Raw genomic sequence first — 19530 nt, forward strand, 5'->3', positions numbered from 1 at the left:
GAGAGTGTATTGAATCTGAATATGAATTCTTAGGTAAAGATAACCATCAGAACATCATTGTCGAAAATCATAAGTCTTCAGTGATTACAGTAGTCAGAATTCCAATTAAATATTACAAATGTTACATGAAAATTTAAAATTAGCATTCTTCTATGTTTACCTGCGTTTATTACACAATACACTCATTCCAGTTCTATGAATACATTTTGGTGAGTTGATCAGTTCTATCAATAATTTTGACTGACTGAATCAAACTTCATGACTAAAACGTTTAGGCCCCGATCTCAAAATTTGAATACTACAACTGGGTATTTCAACTCACAGTCATTAAAAGCATTAGAACAATTGTCTCATTTCATTAATATGTTGTACGTGTCGTCTTTAGGTTATGTTGAAGAAGCTCAGTGGACCGCTCCAGATGCCTAAGTAGTTAGAGTGTCCGCCTCGGATGCGGGAGGTCGTGGGTTCGATCCCCGGCCGAGTCATACCAAATACATAAATATGGTACTAACAGCTGCCTCGCTTTAAGAGGTTAGTGTGTAAGGAATATTCGACCTGGTGTCAGGATAATGTGACTGGGTGCGATACGATGCTACATGTCTGCGGCATGATACCCCAGTGCTAGACATCACTTTAAACTATCACACTGCAGACATTGTAGCGATATGACTGAAACATTGTTAAAGCTACTTTAAAAATTCAAATTACACACACACACACACACACACACACACACACACACACACACACAAACTCAACGTCTTTTTTTAATTTGAATTTGACTCAGATTTCGTTTATTAACCATTTTCGTTCTCGACGGTATTGAAACATAAAGCTAGAAATAAAACTTAAAACTCTTACAACCAAAGATTGGACCGACTATTTTTCAAAATCTAAACTTTATGAACAAACACTCAAACCAAGCTCAAAGTGAGAAAATTTAATTATTTCATAAAGTTATCAGAATAAGGTTAGAATCATATAACTTTTAAAATTTTCACAACTTAAACATTTCTACTAGCATCTTTTCATTTTCAATAATTTAGATTTACTCCTAGCGTAGTACCTGGCTTCAGAAGCCTGAGCGTACGTTTATCGCTCAGAAAGTTACTGGAATACACGTCAAGGAGTACAAACATGAAAATGTCAGGTGGTAAAGGAAAGAAAGGAACAAAGGTGCATAAAGTTTAATTATTCTACTTTGTTCCGGATATATTTACACAATTTCAAACTGGCTGACTTTATGCTTGAATTCTAATCTCTTGCTCAGATACTTTAGGCTCTGTTTATCTTTGACTCTCCTGTGTAATTGTTTTTGGCGCTGTTTCTAGCGTTTCAGAGAGCAGTAGAAAATTGAATTTTACCACAGGATGATATGTGCTTCGCATAAATTCACTTCTTTTCGTATTTTGCAGGTTTATCAGTCAACTCCCGCTACACGCGGTGAGTACGGGTATCCTTTGTGACAACATACCCGGACTTATAGGAAAACAGCGGAGGATGTGCCGAAGAAACTCCGACGTCATGCTGAGCATTGGGGAGGGGGCTCGAAAGGGTATAAATGAGTGTCAATACCAGTTCCGAAACAACCGATGGAATTGCAGTACACTTGATAGAGATGCGTCTGTATTCGGAAAAGTTATGTTAAAGGGTATGGTGCTTTTTGTTGTACGAAATAAAATGTGCCAGATGATTATATTGGCGTGCATTATAGTTTTGAACAAACACAGGAAACAAACTAAGACATTCTGAATTGTTAGAACTTGGCGAAAGTACTAAATATAAGTTGTAAAGCTGGTGGTCATCTCCGAAGCACTCAAGACTTCCTACTTCCCTCTTGACAGACCCTTTGCGCGCTCTGTAATTGCGAGTTAAGGGGTTTATATATATATATATATATATATATATATATATATATATATATATATATATATATATATATATATATATATATATATATATATATATATATATATATATATATATATATATATATATGTGTGTGTGTGTGTGTGTGTGTGTGTGTGTGTGTGTGTGTGTTTTATGACGTTAAAGCGTATGGAAATCCTTGTCAAACGAAGAAACATATCTGTCTGCATCCTTTGTTGTGTTTTTTTACAGATATACCTTTTTTATAACGGCAAAATATAGAGCAACATTTAGTTTATACAAGATATTATTTTCAGTCTGATGAAGAATATTTTAGGATGGACAAGTAACTACGTATTCTAAGATGTACAAGTAACTACGTATTCTAAAATGGACAAGTAACTACGTATTTTAAGATGGACAAGTAACTACGTATTTTAGGATGGACAAGTAACTAAGTATTTTAAGATGGACAAGTAACTAAATATTTTAAGATGGACAAGTAACTAAGTATTTTAGGATGGACATGTAACTAAGTATTTTAAGATGGACAAGTAACTACGTATTTTAGGATGGACAAGTAACTAAGTATTTTAAGATGGACAAGTAACTAAGTATTTTAAGATGGACAATTAACTAAGTATTTTAGGATGGACATGTAACTAAGCATTTTAAGATGGACAAGTAACTAAGTATTTTAGGATGGACATGTAACTAAGTATTTTAAGATGGACAAGTAACTAAGTATTTTAAGATGGACAGGTAACTAAGTATTTTAAGATGGACAAGTAACTAAGCATTTTAAGATGGACAAGTAACTAAGTATTTTAAGATGGACAAGTAACTACGTGTTCTAAGATGTAAAAGTAACTAAGTATTTTAAGATGGACAAGTAACTAAGTATTTTAGGATGGACATGTAACTACGTATTTTAGGATGGACAAGTAACTAAGTATTTTAAGATGGACAAGTAACTACGTCTTTTAAGATGGACAAGTAACTAAGTATTTTAAGATGGACAAGTAACTACGTATTTTAAGATGGAAATGTAACTACGTATTTTAGGCTGGACAAATGACTAGATATTTTAGGATGGACAAACAACCAGGTATTTTTTGATGGACAAACAACCAGGTATTTGGGCAGCTCATTACGCAGGTACACGTCACTTCAAACATTATCATAGAAACCCAACGTCACACAAAGGAATTTCACACTTTAAAACGTTGCTGCTTGATGCATTCATCCGCCGTTGTAATTTTCTTAATAATAATGATATTTACATGCTATAAAATGCGTTATTCAGGCAAGATGGCTCTTTTTGACATGCAAGAATGTAAAAGCCTTTATTTTATGCCCGAAAGGATGTTTTCTTAGCGTTGAGGCTCGATTTTATCATTATATGAAAAGATCCCGTTATAATTTTATAATAAAAATCCCAGTAATAAATACCCTCACAGTAAGCGTTTTCTTTATGGTGTGTCTATTTTTTAAGCAAATAACAAGCTTTCTGATTGGATAAAAATGGGAGATAAATCATAATACTTTACTGTATCATTTCCTTTTCGTGCATTCATAGGGGATGACATTATTTAACATCACATACAGAAAGCCTTGGAAGAAAATTGGAATTTATATTAAATTTTAAAATTTTAGAGACCGCGATTGGCCGAGTGGTCTAAAGCGCTCACGGATCCGGATCAGTGACATCTCACCTCAGTCTGTGTGGTTTCGAGTCTCAGGCTCGGCTAACGTGGTACGCGAGAAAGCTTGCTCGTAGCTTCTCGTGGATCGGTGGTTCTTTTCGGGTTTTCCAGGGTTCTTCCTAAACCAGTTTTACTGGCGACGTGTATAGCTTATCTTGTGCTGAAAAATGGCGTTAAACCCTACAACAGCAACAACAACAAGAAATTTTAGATATGCTTTCGAGTTTGTGCCACATATTTCATTTTATCTATCTATCTATCTATCCATCCATCCATACATACATACATACATATTCGTACGTGTAAAAGTTTAAAGTGTGTTTCTTCCACCAACTATATATGAGTTCATCAATTATTCTATCTTTCTATCCATCAATAATGTAACCTTTACCACAGTCGTGTGCTGTTTTCTGTGTCAATTTGCAGATATGTAAAACCGTTAATTTTTTTACATTGTGCGAAAGTTTAAATTATATCTTCGTATCGCATCTATCTATTTTTTGGTATGGAATATATATGTTTGCTAACGAGGGAAAAAAAAAACTATTTAAGAATATCATACTTACACAATATCATGCAATAGCTTCAGGCAAAATCAACCAGTAACTCGTACTGAGTACCAATGCTTACACGTTGCGTACCTCCTTCGTTCTCCTGCGTTTAGATCTATTTTGTGAAATCTGTCTGGCATTTCCCCTAGATCACTTTTCAAGTACCAGTGGTTATCTTCCTCGCTGCAACCCTCACCTTTTTCTTTTTTCTTGTAATTTTTTCTCTCTTGACAGCTAAGATAAGAATTTCCTAGACTCTCTCTATGGATGACGTGTGTGGTGTAATTTATCGGTTCATTTAGAAATAATTCAGTCTACGCTTCGTCCACGCTATTATTTTATGTCCGCAGATTATGTCATATTTATGCCTATGTATTCGACGAGATAGTAAATTTATGGTGGTCCAGACAGATATAGCTATTAAAATGTTTATTTCGAATTTGTTATGGTGTGATAAGTTCTTTCAAAAATATTTGGAGATTTTCTTAAATCATGAGCGTCAATTAGATTGCACCTGAACATGACACTGTTTTGATTTACAGGGAATGCTTGAACGCATTTTTGAATTGTGTACACATTGAATGTCTGTTTTAAAGGAAAGAGAAACCTGATTGATGAACACATTTTCGAGAAGTGGTTACCAACCTCCATCACAAGCTGTTCCAGTTTTGAGACTATTGTAAATGATCTTAGGATTTTAACTAGGTTTGTTTCACAGAAGGTATTTCAGACACACTCCAAAAGTTGAACACTTCAAAGTGATATGAAACATTTTGCTATCAAAAAAACTTTCGTATTTATTTCAGGATAAAGCAGTTTATTTCAGCTAGTCTTACTAATATTCTCCAAAAGATTTGTCGATAGATATATAAACTAGTACAACGCACTGAAGGTTTCACTCCCAGAAAAAATGTACGCTTCAATATCTTGGCAACTTTTTTACTTCATTAAACCTATCAACAAATTTAACGCCGATCCATAAGCAAAATAACCCACTATGAAACAATCCGCAACTGCACATGCATCATGTCGAACGCGTGCAAATAAAATGCGTGTGACGTAACACAGGTAAATGTCAGTGACCTTAGAAAGGAACATTTTGCTACCGAGGAAGTATCATACTGTCAAATCCGGGCGCTCTTAGGGTACTCTGCGATTGACAAAGTTGACACGTATAATTCTCAATCATATCCTACGATTTTAAGGTGGCTTCATTTTTACAAAGATGTTCGCGAATCCACAGAAGATGACCCATTTTCTAAAGACCGTTAATCTGCGCTTGTTGAGCGGGAAGAGTGGCTGTTGAGAAGATGATTAAAAGACAGTGACACGTGATTCAGTTATCACGTGAACTAATTCGAAACCTTTATTTTTAAATATTGAAGAATCATTTGAAGTTCGGAAAGGTTTGTACACTTTGGGTGCCACATTTGTTGACGGCTGATCAAAAACCTATTCGGGGTTGAGATCGCAAAATATGAAGCGTGACAGAAGATCTTTGAATGAAATTGTCGCTGGTGATGAAAAAAGTCTTTACATTTTTAAAATACGACTGAAGAGAAGATAAAGTTTCGGTGCAAAAGGCCGGATTGTCCAGGTACACTTACCTCACTCAGTGTCACTGTACAGTTTCATACCTCCAACGTGCTGCCAAACGTTGTGGAATATCACCGTTACCCGAGGCATCAATCTACTCCATGATAACGCACGGTGCCAAAATCCCACTTCGGGACATGCATCCTGAAAGAGTACAGCATCAAAACTTTGCCACATCCTTCATATATCTCTGATTTAGCTCCATGTGATCTTTGGTCTGTTTTCCCATTATCGAAGATTCGCGATTTTAACGTTTTTCATTGTATGAACAACAAAACAAGATATTAACGCAAAATGGTATTTAATACTTGGATAGGCGACTGAGAAAGCGTGTCGAGGTAGGGTGGTTGGGTATTTTGACGGGATGAACTTATTTACTGTTCACTAATAAATAAATTTCATTTTATAGCGAATATTCTAAAAGTTTTAAATGCCCACTCGGATTTCAAAATCTATTAACAACGATCTCCATTAAAGTGAAGAAAAAAAATCGTAGCATCGTTTATTTTTGGCTTTTGTTCTGGAAATCAAATGAAAACATCAGATTCTTGCATTTTCTACATAAATGGAAAAAAGTGTTAAGTCATGAGAAACTTTCCTCTTCATAATAGAACAATTTCCTGCTTTATGACCCTTTTACTGAGAAAGTTGGAATGGCTAGTTTCTCTTAACAGTTGATATCGTTCGGGGAACTCAGTTAAATTTTCATCTTATCGAAGCAATGTCTAAAACTTGGCAATGGAATGTATACTTTGCACAAGTGCAGAAATACAACAAAAGGGTTGCAAAACACATCTGCCTGCTTTCTAATGATCCTGTTGTGAGAGTCAACAAAATAAGGGAGAATTTAAGGTTACTTACACGCGCGTTACACATCCCCCCGCCCCGCCTCTAAGTATAATAATGTTTCTTCAAAAAACATTTATGTGTCACATACTATCACTTAGTTCATTCCTTTACGGCGCAAGCGCACACGTTTTACATTTATACTGTTGTCAGGATATCTTGATTCGAAATGTAAATAATAGGTTTCTCAGCCGTCTAACTTGCTCTACAGGTTTGTATATCAGTGTATTCGCCGTCTTTCTGTTGTTGCGCGTTTACTAAATGTTTTGAAAAAATACTTTTATTTACCTGTTAGAAATTTACTTTTAATTGGCACAATATAATCATCATCGGTCTGTCATCCTGTTAAACCCCAATACACATACATACATACATACATACATACATACATACATACATACATGCACATACAGGTACATACATGGAATTGCTACAAACCCTACTAAAAGAACCAGCAATAGCCACACTGACTAGACCAGTGAGACTGGAATATTTCACAAATGATAAAGGTTGATAGATCAGTTTGACTTAAGTATGTCACAAAATATACAAATTACAAGACCAGTATGTTCAGAGAGAGAGAGAGAGAGAGAGAAAGCTTTTATTAGTATGCTATATCTAGTTGGTAATGGTTTATATATAAGTTGCAGATGTATGCTGTAGGAACTCATAGTGGTCAGGTGGGCTCGTTAGCATCCGGTCACCAGGCTGGGATTTTGCTAACGTTTTTTCCCAAAAGTTAAATATATTTTTTTGTGTCTATCTATACTAATTATCAGCTAAATATGTGATGAAATATTTCAAGTTAAATCAATAAAAAACGAAAGGAACACTTCGATACTTGATACACCAATACCAAAACAATTGAACAAGAATAAACAAGAATAAAACACATTTAATACGCGTAATAAGTAGAAAGGAATCAACGAGGTTGAATGGACATAATTTAAACAGACTCATAACAACAACAAGCAGAGTTTCCTGTAGGAGCAATGAACATAAGAACATATTTTACGTCGGCAAGAAACAAACTTTTTATGAACTTTTCAATGATATTGAATCATATTTTAATAATGTCACGAGTAAAAAATTCGAAAATTTAGTTAAGTGAAAGCTCAGATTTAAATATGACGATAGTCCTTATGAGACGACCTACTCTAGAAGAAGACAACTTTGAATACATATTTTTTTGCCATACAAGAGAACTGTTAAACAATATACAGAAGCTAAATAGACATTGGCAGTTTCTTCCACATTTTACATCCACAATTTGGACAAGGAAAAAGAGAAAGCAAAAGAAGGAGGTTTAATAGGATTGAATAGTTCACATTACGTATCAACCGAGAGATTCTCGTGTAGCTTTGCCGAATGTTTTAAGAATGATAAGGACTGAATCAATGGAAGAAATAAAATTGGCATGTTTTCCTTTTTATTTTTGTTGTGAAATTTATGGTAAACACACAAAGGGATCACGCAGATAAATCAATCACCAAAATTATATTTTATATAGTTATGGTATGACAATTATTCCGTAAATATATAGGACATTTGAAAATTTAAAAATAACTGTTTGATATATCCAGAATATTTGAATGGGGAGAAAGCAGATGTGTATCAAAGGCAACTGACTGACATAAACTGTATATCAGGGGTGCACAACCCGTGGCGCGCGTGCCGCATCCGGCCCGCGAAAGTGTTCTGTCCGGTCCTTAGGGCAAATTAAAACAACACAGAAATCTGGCCCGTGAACAGTAATTATATTAAAGAAATTAGTGTTTGCAGCCCTCGAGTGGTCTTAGAAAATGCAATCTGTCACTTGGCCGAAAAAGGTTGTGCACCCCTGCTGTATACAATTGGTCTGAATAATAGTAACTGAAAAGTACCCGTTGACATGTGAATTATTTTTCAGTGTGGTGTTCCTAATCACTGCAAAGATGGAATACCAATGTTCTGAATAGTTTGCTTAAGATTGGTCTCATTACAGAAATGAACAGAAAATATATGTTCTCAATGTATTGGAAAAAAATTATCAGATCACTAAAGACTGTTATAATATAGACAAATAAATAGCTCAGATGTTTGTAAAATTAAACAAATGTCAACACAAAATCAAGGTTTCGTCTGCTATTTATTGCAAGTCTGTAAGTTTCATTATACCCTTGAAAAGTTAAACAAACATAGGACGGCATAGGTGTGCACAAACGCAACGCACAGATTATGTGAAGCAAATCTTTGTCGACAATTTAAAAGTAGGGAAGCACATTCCTTCAGGATTTTGACTTGTCCCAAATCAATGCACAAAAGATATAAACCAATAGTTTGCAGATGATAGGAAATATTTTATGCATTGAGAGAAAAGTCCACAAAACTGGTGTATGAAGTGTTAAGACCGAAAAATGCAAGACCTTTTGGTGGTCACAGATGAAGATGAAAACGAGAGTTTAGTTCTACAAATATATATGGCATATATTTGAGATGAAAATATTTGAAGACAAAGTTTGCGATCCTGATCACATGACAGCCTTGTATAGCGGACCAGCACATAACGAATACAATTTGAATTGCAAATGTCCAAACTACATACCATTGTTCATTTATAACTTGCCGGATTATGACAGATGATCTTGAAGAAAAGGCAATAATCATCACGAAAATCGAGGGGGAATATATTTAATTCAGAAAGGATTTAGTGGTTGATTGATTCCTGAAAGAAGGAACTTTAAAAAAATAAACTAAATGGAAATTTATGCTTTTAGGCAGCTTTGTATTCCTTAGGCAATTTACAGAACAGTCGACTTTATCCACACTAATACATGGCTTATCTTTGAAAGGTCTAACGAAACAGTAAATAAAAGATATAAAAATGTTTCTCAAGTCTGTCTGCTTCAAGCATATCAAGTGAAGATTATACCGTATGTTTCAAATTGTTATGGAACGCTTTAGCACAAAGATATAGGGCGATCTTCATAATCGCTAAATCAAAAAAGACAAATTTGTGTTCTATGGCATTTTTGAAGAATGCAAGAACTACAGTTTGAAAACTTACAATTTTAACTCTGAACATTATTACAGTGCCTCTGATGCACATTATGCAAATTTAAGACATCAGGTGCAGAATCTGAACTGTTCATAGATAACGATATGGTCTTGATGATTCAAAGTGACCATTGAGGTGGAACCTGAACATAAATCCACATACGCCAAATCAAGTCATACTTTTACTTGGACAAAGATGGCGAGATAATAAATAATGGTGAGTAAAAGAGGCCATGGTGAAGATAATTGATTGTTGATGTTCGTCCTTCAAGTTCGAAGGTGGTCATGCCATCAATAAATGGTTTGGTTTCTGGAGTGGCTTATCAAGCAAATTTGTGTTCCGAAGTGTGTGGCACACTTGACAGGAGATTCGGCAAGGGATTTCTTGATCAGTAAAGGACGAGCTGAAGTTTTAAGATTTTCGCTGCTCGCGTGTCTGAACTGCTTCTGTAATTCTCAATCGTTGAAAGTATGTAGCTCCAGTACGGATGAGATTTCGCCAGGAGGAGCGATCCTGTGCGAGATCTTCCCAAGATTTAGACTCAAAATTTAAGTGTTTCAAGGATGACTTGATGGAACATTTGAAGAGTTTTTTTCTGACAACCTTGAGATCGCTTTTCAATCCGTCAGCTCTATCTTCTTCGGTATATGAAGACTGTGAATGCTTGGATTATCTGTACGTGTCAGAATCTCAGTGGCTAGGACCATGTCCCGCCATTTAATCCTCATCTGTTTTCTCCGGCAGCCCACGTGGAAAAGGCTCATCTTCTTTGCATGGCGTCTTTACATCATTCAGGTTTCGCAAGCATACGGCAGGTTCCGCAACACAATGGCTTAGTAGACTTTATTTTTCGTTTGTAGACTCATGCATCTGCGCTTTCACACATTTACACATAGTCTACCAAATGCCACCCTTGCTTTAGCAATTTTGATTTCATCATCTATCTTCATTGAAATGCCAAACCAATACGATCCATTTCTCAACCAAATTTTGCCATGATGTTTCAGAGGCCTCTACGGCTGACTATATCAAAGGATTTTGTCAGGTCAGTGAATGACTTGTACAGGTTGAATGTTTGTTTCTAGCATTTCTCCTGGAGTTGACGAGCTGTGAATACCAGGTCTGTCGTACTTCGGCCCTTCAAATAGTGACATTTAGTCCAGGCAGGAGTTCTTGATCAATGTGAAGTGCAAGGTGATTCAACAAAATTCTGGCGAGGATTTTGCCGGCTATGGCCAGCAAGGAGATGCCGTTATCGTTATCGCAGGATTGTCTGTTGTCTTTCTGTGGTTGCACAGGTGGACGACGGATACATACTTGAACTCCTGGGGTATAATTCCCCATGTCCACAGCGGAAGAGTTCAGTCAAGTTCTGTGCCACGTGCGAGCCTCTTTCTTTGTAGACTTCAGCTGGTATTGCATCTACCCCAGATGTTTTGCCGTTTGACAGCAGGACAATTGCTTTCACAATTTAAGTCAGCATTGGAAAATCAGCAAGTGATACATTGATTTCCACTTGGTGCAGTCGATCAGTTGATATGATTGTTATTTGAGGATGTTGCTGACGTATTCAGTCCATATTTGAAGTATGCCTCGTTTTCCTCGACATTTTCTGAGTTTATATCGATTGTATAAAATTGGCCACAAAGATCTACGACACAAATGTCCGTTTCACGTTCTCCTGTTTCAGTTTGGAGACTCTGAGCTTGTTGGGCACATGTTTGACTTGTGGTCGCTTGCTATACTGACTCCAACTGCGGATGGAGACTATGAGCATGTGGCCAGTCCAACATTCTGCACTTCTCTTGAACTTCGTCCCTCGGACATTCTGCATGTCTTTTCTCCTGACTATGACGTAGTCAGTAAGATTCCAGTGCATGGAGTGTAGGTACATCCAAGACGTCTTGTTGCGGCTTGGCAGGCGGAAGACTGTCTTGTAGTTAGGAGGTCATGTTCAGCACATTTCCCTAGTAGGAGGAGTCCTTTACTGTTACAGTTACGAAAGTAACTTTTGCCAATGACACCTAATCATGTCTGGGGATGATCTGTACCAACTCCACCAAAGATGATGAGCTTGGCTGCCTTTCAATAAGATAATCAAGATGTTCATAGAATTTGTCCTCCATCTCATCTGGGTTGGTTATGGTGGGTGCGCTGATGATAGATGTGTGTCTTTTACCCAGACAGTTGGGGGTCTTATTTACATTAGTCTATCATTCACGCCATTTGGGTGCACGCTAACTAGCTGTGATTTGCTAGCAAACCTCATGTCAGCTTCACTTCGCTCTTCTTCACTTTGGCCACTCCAAAAACGACGAAGCCGGCTCAGTCGCCTGATCCAGTCGAAAGGACTTTCCAGGGCATGATACTGGTTGCATTTTAGAATTAGTTTTGGAGATACCATTACTGTTACGTAACTTTTCCAGGGATATTTGTTGGTTCCATAGAAATTAACTCCAGAAGAAAACGATATGTCAGAGTTACAGACGAAGCTGATAAATGTTGATAATAATACAAAATAAACTGTATCAAAACGACTGTGCATATTGAAAAACAAAGACAAATATAAAATTTACTAAACATAAAGCCTTAAATACGGTTGCTTTAAAACTAGACCCGATACATGGAGTTGTATTGTTCAGTCAACAACCACGGAGTAAATTGGTCATTTGCATACGTTGTAATTACCTTCGATTGCTTATGGCTAGTAAGTCTTAGAAACAATAAAAGCTAATTAATAATAAACATTTTAAGGTGAACTTACAGTATCAGAATTTTTTTAATGGCTTATATGCGTCTTCTAATCTAATTAGCTCCAAATATTGCAGTGATACTAATTACACTGTTAATAACACCTATTTTTTCATCGTGTAACCATGTTGAGACAGAACGCTTCTACAGTGAAATGAAAGCTAGCTTACAGTTGCATGTCATTAGTGATTATTCAGTGGACAACATACTTGGTTTATCATCGATGAAGAAAATAATACTAACATTTTCAAAGATAAACCTAAGTCCATCGGGACGTTCGGCGGATGTGTACTCTGCACGTCGTGGCACTCTGCGGGGACCTTCCGTATAGAGATGATAAGACACAATCAGAGTAGCAGCAGAAACTATTACTAATAGATTAAATCCTGTCACCATGGAACCATATACTGCTAATTAAGGACTTGAATGTTTTATATTAAGTCTACAAATGGAATATTTTGTATGTATTTAATATCCATTATTTAAATTTAAACAAAACTAATATGAAATTGGCTTTTTCTGTGAAAATACTTTAATAATCTATATAGATTTTTATGACATTCACACACAATTCTTTGCTGATTTCTCTCTAATCTTTTCATTTCATCCATTTTGACACCAATTTAATATCACTGCTGCTGACATTCACACACAATTCTTTGCTGATTTCTCTCTAATCTTTTCATTTCATCCATTTTGACACCAATTTAATATCACTGCTGCTATACACGCTTGACATCTCTCGTATTGTGTATTTCGTTGTCTTATATCCTCCATCAATTTTTGTTTTTCTGTTGTACTTGTAATACTTTACAATAAATGACTGCACCTCTTGTACCAGTTGCTTCAAACACAAGTGTACCTCCATTATTTACTGTACCATTAATTCGTATAGTTTAATTTCGACTACTACTAAAATCTCTGAGAAACACGTATCTTCAAAATGGATGGGTCTACTTACTGAAGAGTTTATACCGGATTTAACTTTATCCATATGTCTAAACTTATTCTCATATTAATTGATGTTTGATGAGTTTTCGATAATTGTTTCTAGCAGAACGTAAACATTCATATGGTAAAATTGTTCTAAAAAAAAAATGCTTCATTTATAGTGCAATTGCGAGAAATTATTTTGGCTTCAAATTCGATAGAAGTTTAAATATCCCATTTATTACATGAACATATATATGATTTTAATTATCCCTTATTTTGTTTAAAATCTCAGAGTCTGGCTTGCAATCCCCTATAATGTTATGTATCGTTCTTTTTTAGATGTACTTAAAATCAAATCTATTTTTATAACATTGTCTCTTTTAATTTCTTCTATGATCTAGATCTCCACTTTGTCAAATGAGTGTAAATTAAACTTGTAGTAATCAGAAATTTTAGAGCTGCAGTGTAAATTTGAGGGAATACAAAATTTGGATGTTTATATACATCGACTACGTAAATTATTCACTGTCCGAGTGTATCAATTTAATCATGTTGCTATCAGGGTTGATACTGCTTATTTCAATGTTCTCACCATTCAAATAAATCTCCTTTTTTTCTGAAACATCGGAATATAGCTTTTTGATGCCTGGAAATAACAAATTAAAACTTGTTTTCTACAATGTTGTTCTCCAGCTCACTAGATTCGACCTCACCTTTTCCCCCTCGAAACTTGCTAGAAAATTAGCATTCTTTCTTGATATCAACATTGTTGTTTTCATGTTAAACTCACGAAATTCAACAGCAGTGTAACATTATTGTGTTATGTGAAAAAGTTAACATAATTACACAGTTGTATAAAATATAAGAAATTTTAGAAACGCACAACTTGTTGACCATGTGCTGATCATAGAATCTGATTCAAAGCATATCTCCACTGTCCTATGTGAAGATCTGACAGCGACAGCTTAGGAGTTAGGAGTCATGTTCTGGTGACATGTTATTAGCATAATCGCTAATTTTAACAGCCAATCAGATGAAGTTTTATATCTTCCCATTTGGGAGACTGAGCAGTATGTCTGAAGAGCATCAATGTGTGCCGAACGATTTGATTCACTTTAAGATTTCCGAAGGCTTCATTTTCATGTCACCAGAACATGACCCCTAAGCGGTCGCTGTCAGATCTTTACGTAGGACAGTGGGGATCTGGTTTTTACTTGATTGCGAATGGTAATGCCGTCGGTTGCGGATTCATCGGTGGCCTTTACAACTTTCTGTGATCACTGATACCGTGAATCGCTCCTTAACCACTTTCCGATTAGCGAAAATCTGGAGCTATGCGATCTGTCATATTGCCTATCAAGCAGACAAATGGATATTTCTACAGCTCTGTACGCCTGCATCTGCCAGTTATATACTAATCACTACCTGTGCCGCTGATCATGTTGATAGTGTGTGTGTGTGTGTGTGTGTGTGTGTGTGTGTGTGAGATTTGGATTTTTAACGTAGCTTTAACATTTTTTCAATCATATCGCAACGATGTCTGCAGTGTGGCAGTTTATAGTGATTTCTAGCAATGAGACATCATGCCGCAGACATGTAGCATGATGTCCCACCCAGTCACATTATCCTGACACCAGGCCGACCAGTCCTAACACTAACCTCTTATGCTGAGCGCAAAGCGAGGAAGCTGTTAGTACCATTTTTGTAAGTCTTTGGTATGACTCGGCCGGGGATCGAACCCACGATCTCCCGCATCTGATGCGGACGCTCTACCCACCAGGCCACCGGTTGATTTACATTTATTGTTATAGTAATACATGTTATCAATGAACTAACTCGTACAAGCGTGATAAATACACAAGAGATTCGTATCTCTTTAAACAGACTGGTATTGTCATTTTTATAAGTGTGACTGCTCAAGTAATTTTTATAAGTTTATGAAATACTCAAGTCTGGGTGATCTCTTAATTTTGTTTAGAGCAGTGTAGATTGTTTTGGTCCTATTAATAGGGTTATGTATCTAATCATTAAAATAACATTTATTTAAAGCGAAACGGGGCGAAACCTGCATTTTAATTCTAATTAAAGACTTCGAATTCAACAATTTGTTACTAGGTCCACAATAAGTACACTACTCATATCTGTCTCTCTACCTGCTGAATAACCTCTTTTTATCCCCTACCTCGATAATGTTACCCTTGTCCGTCTGTCTGTGCGTCTGTGACATTATGAATTTGGTTTTCGTGTAGGTTATTTCAGGCACTATGACATAATGGAGTCTGGCATGATTGAAGAAAACGCGTATGAACATAAATGGTTCAAGGCAAAATGGGAATTTGTTTATGTTGCTTAACGTGTCATTTGGGGGTACCGCAGCCAATGTACAATAGCAGCAACTTTCTATTTGTCCATATAACCCACCTTCTATCTTTGAATTTGCTGCATATAAATCAGATGATGAGATAGATACGAAACGCTCAGCTTCCTCCAGATTTGTAAAACGACCATTTGTGTGGGAGGGGGAATAAGCACAAGCGACCATTATGGGCAGGTTGTCGTTTAATATATTATTCAGGTCAATATGTGTTGATTTATGTATCAATGAATTATTTTTAACTGGTAAAATTACGCAAGTGATCGTTGCAACTGACAGTTCTTCCGGCACCTTTTCAATTCTTAGATATATTTATAGAAATGTGCACGCGTACGATTTACATATTTAGCGATGTGAATTAATATTTCCAATTTTCTCGAATTCCTCCATCATTAAGCAGCCTATAAAGCGGATAAATAATTACAAGAATTTCATTATATTCTAAATCAACAGGTAATATCATGAAATAAAACGTGGAAGAAACTGCACGCTTTTTTTAATAGATCGTCAGTCAAGTAAAGCTACATTTCCGTTTGATCAAAATAAATGAGATACTAGTAAATACTGTCATATTTTGTCTATATCTAGTTTGGCTGACTGACTGATTGACTGACTGGCATCTTGACTGATTCACTTACTTACATCTATTTGCTTTTAAATATTACAGAGCTATCAATTAAAGTTCTGATAAAAAAAGAAAACGCTGTATCAATAAGTGAAGCTAGGATATGGCGTAATTATTATTTACAGCCATGCATTTTTTATATATATAAGACACATTTTATTAACTTAATTTTCCTTCATTACTTTAAGTAGGAAGCCGGGAAGCAGCATTTGTGTATGCCATTTCTTCTGCCGGAGTTGTGCATTCAGTAACTCGTGCGTGTAGCCAAGGAAAACTCGCAAACTGTGCATGTGACCCTACGAAAAAGGGAAAACACAGAGACAGTCGGGGAGATTTCGATTGGGGAGGCTGCAGTGACAATATCAACTATGGGAAAACTTTCGCACGGGCTTTTATTGACGCCAAAGAGAGAAAAGAACGTGATGCTCGTGCACAGATGAATTTACACAATAACAGAGCAGGGAGAAGGGTGAGTAATCTCTTGTTTGAATCTGCTAATCTATCCAGCCAGCCGCTCTCTCTCTCTCTCTCTCCACAAAAAGAAATATGCAGGTATTTGACAGCAAAACCGAACCATCCTTGCATATTAATCTATATGTCATCAAGCTTGTTTAGACCGCTCCGGTGGCCTAGTGGTTAGAGCGTCCGCCTCGGATGCCGAAGATCGTGGGTTCGAACCCCAGCCGAGTCATACAAAAAATCAATTAAAATGGTACAAACAGCTGCCTCGCTAGACGCACATCATTAGGAGGTTAGTGTTAGGACTGGTCGGCCTGGTGTCAGGATAATGTAACATCATGTTATACATGTCTGCGGCATGAGGCCCAAGTGCTAAACATCGCTATAAACTTCCACAATGCAGACATTGTAGCGATATGACTGAAAATTTGTTAAAGTTACGTTAAAATCCAACACACACACACACACACACACACACACACACACACACAAGATTGTTTACTTAGTTATTCGTTAACATTCTCTACCGAGCAATACAAAAGAACAAGTGTACCGATCGCTTGTACAAGGTTCGATTCCCAATTCTAAAACGTGCAGAGCTAGGCATTCTTTCATACTCTTTTTATATTTGTGCGAACTAGTTTTCTTTTTCTTTTACGAAATCGGCGGTTTACCCAATCTCGAAGACCACATCAGCAGACAATGAAACCGTTATGAGAATATGCTATGCATTCAATATAATATAAATATAATTCATAGTTTTTAATTCTTTATACAATTAACACAACTCTGTGCGAATAAGCGAAACTTTATTTATAGCTTTCTTGTCGATTGCTCAATTCGTTCCGGCATAAGTTACGATGTTGATGCTATGAGCTTTAACAGAGATTTGAATTTTTACAAAAGTATTTGGTTTGGCTCCATTTCACAACACTGACAGTATCATTGATATTTTAAAATTCCCCAGTATCGTCTTGGAAATGTTTTATTTACCTTGCTGGGCCAAGATATCGATGTAGTTTCATCGTGTCATACAATTACACCGAAAACAACGCTGGGTCATGTCAGGGTAAACATATTGAGCACGTTCCAAAACAATCTTACAACACGTTTAGCTCGTGCTTGTTTAGACGATACTGTTTTAGTGCTGACAACTGGGATCAACATGTTCTGACACCTACCATACGCGTCAAGTGAAATCTTTTCTTACTGTGCATGCTTAGCCATCGAAACAAGTCATTCCCGTACGTTAATTATTTCAACCCACGTGCAAATCTCTATACAGCATCTTGTAGATATTAAGAAATAAACTACAAAATGGTCCCAGTACGGTTGTTCTGTGCTCTCTTGTTCTAAACACTGCTCGAGGGGTGGTATACGTCTATATGTTTATATACGGTCTCATGAATGTTTTAAATAGACGCAGTGACAAGTTTTACACAAAACAGGTGTTTCTTGTAGACATTTACTGCCTACCGTTGTTCAAAACCCCACACCTTGCCTACAAGATTCATTCAACACAGTATCAGACTAACTTGACAGGCTTATATTCGTTTCACAAGATTGTTTAGAAGTGTTTCTGATATCATTCTTTGAACTAACTTGTGTTAAGGCCCCAAAATGGTAAACCGAGATAATGGCTTGATGTCATTTTGTGGCTTACATAATGAAGAATTATTAAGACTTTTGAAGAAAAATATGCTGTTACCGACTTTGTACATCGATATACATACACGTTCGTGATAAACTTGTTTTAGTCCAGGTGTTGGACATTTTGTGCACATACTAATAATACTTATTTAGTTGATGCATCTTGACGAATGCTACACCTTCGTCACCAAAGTAGCTTACTGCGTCCAATTTTTTATACTCTTGATTGACTTTGATTTAAATTTTTTGTTTTTCTTCTTCTCAAGCCTTGTTCATACTTGGATCACCGATTTCGTTGACCGCATGAAGCTCTATGAATACCACTCATGCAACAAAAGAAGGCCACCGTGACCTAGGGTTCATATTTTACTCGCTTATGTTTGTATTTTGGTTTAGCTCATAATCATGTAGACTTTTGAATTCTGAATCCAAACTGTTATGTCTGGAATTATTAAACTTGGTTTCTGAAGAAAAAAAAGTACACCCTCGTCATAAAACAGTCACTGTGACCCATATTTCACGCTTCACTGAATTTGAGTAAAGTTTGTGTTTTAATTGTTCACTCTAGAGTATTGAAACAAGATGATTGTGCAACAATAAAGTTCACTGTCGCCTACATTTACTGTTTAGGATATATATTTGTACTGAGCTCATGACCACATTGGGTTTTCGCATGCTGTTTACCATTATCTTGTGTGGAATCATGAACATTGGCGAAGGCATATATTTTAAAGATTAGAAATGTCTGGTATATGATGTAATACATTATGGCCCGTATGTTACACTTCACCGATTAAATTTTGTGTTGGATGTGTATTTATCACACGCTGTTCATGTTAACATCGCGAAATGATGATAGTATACATTTCTGTTATTTTTTTGGATGGGGGAGTTGGGGTGGTGGGTTAAAACCACATAATAGGTTATACATGGCGGCCAGTATATTTGGCGGAGAAAGACCCCAGGAAGGATCAGGAATCTCAGACACATGGGAAGTTACTGGCAAGCTTTCTCGATAACCACGTTGGTCGAGTTGAGACTCGAACTCACCCAGACAGGTGAGATGTATGAGTGATCTGTAAAAGCTAGCACCTTGACCACTCGGCTACCTTGGGCCCCATCTCTGTTAATGC

The 19530-nt window shown here is 36.4% G+C and overlaps 1 protein-coding gene across 3 annotated transcripts in view; it reads left to right on the forward strand.

The window, feature by feature from the left end:
• The window catches only part of LOC149787991 (protein Wnt-2b-A-like), a 100436-nt gene that overhangs the window by 71384 nt on the left and 9522 nt on the right, over positions 1-19530 (forward strand). For 2 of the 3 annotated variants that reach the window (XM_089974273.1, XM_089974275.1), the window contains exons 2-3: positions 1416-1651; positions 16477-16757. In XM_089974273.1, coding sequence (XP_089830399.1) covers positions 1416-1651; positions 16477-16757 — 517 coding nt within the window. The remainder of the gene's footprint in view (positions 1-1415; positions 1652-16476; positions 16758-19530) is intronic. The other variant, XM_089974274.1, reaches the window with a different exon arrangement.

The sequence above is a fragment of the Sinohyriopsis cumingii genome, chromosome 11 (genome assembly GCF_028554795.1).
Source record: "Sinohyriopsis cumingii isolate HCF-2022 chromosome 11, ASM2855479v2, whole genome shotgun sequence".
NCBI lineage: Eukaryota > Metazoa > Mollusca > Bivalvia > Unionida > Unionidae > Sinohyriopsis > Sinohyriopsis cumingii.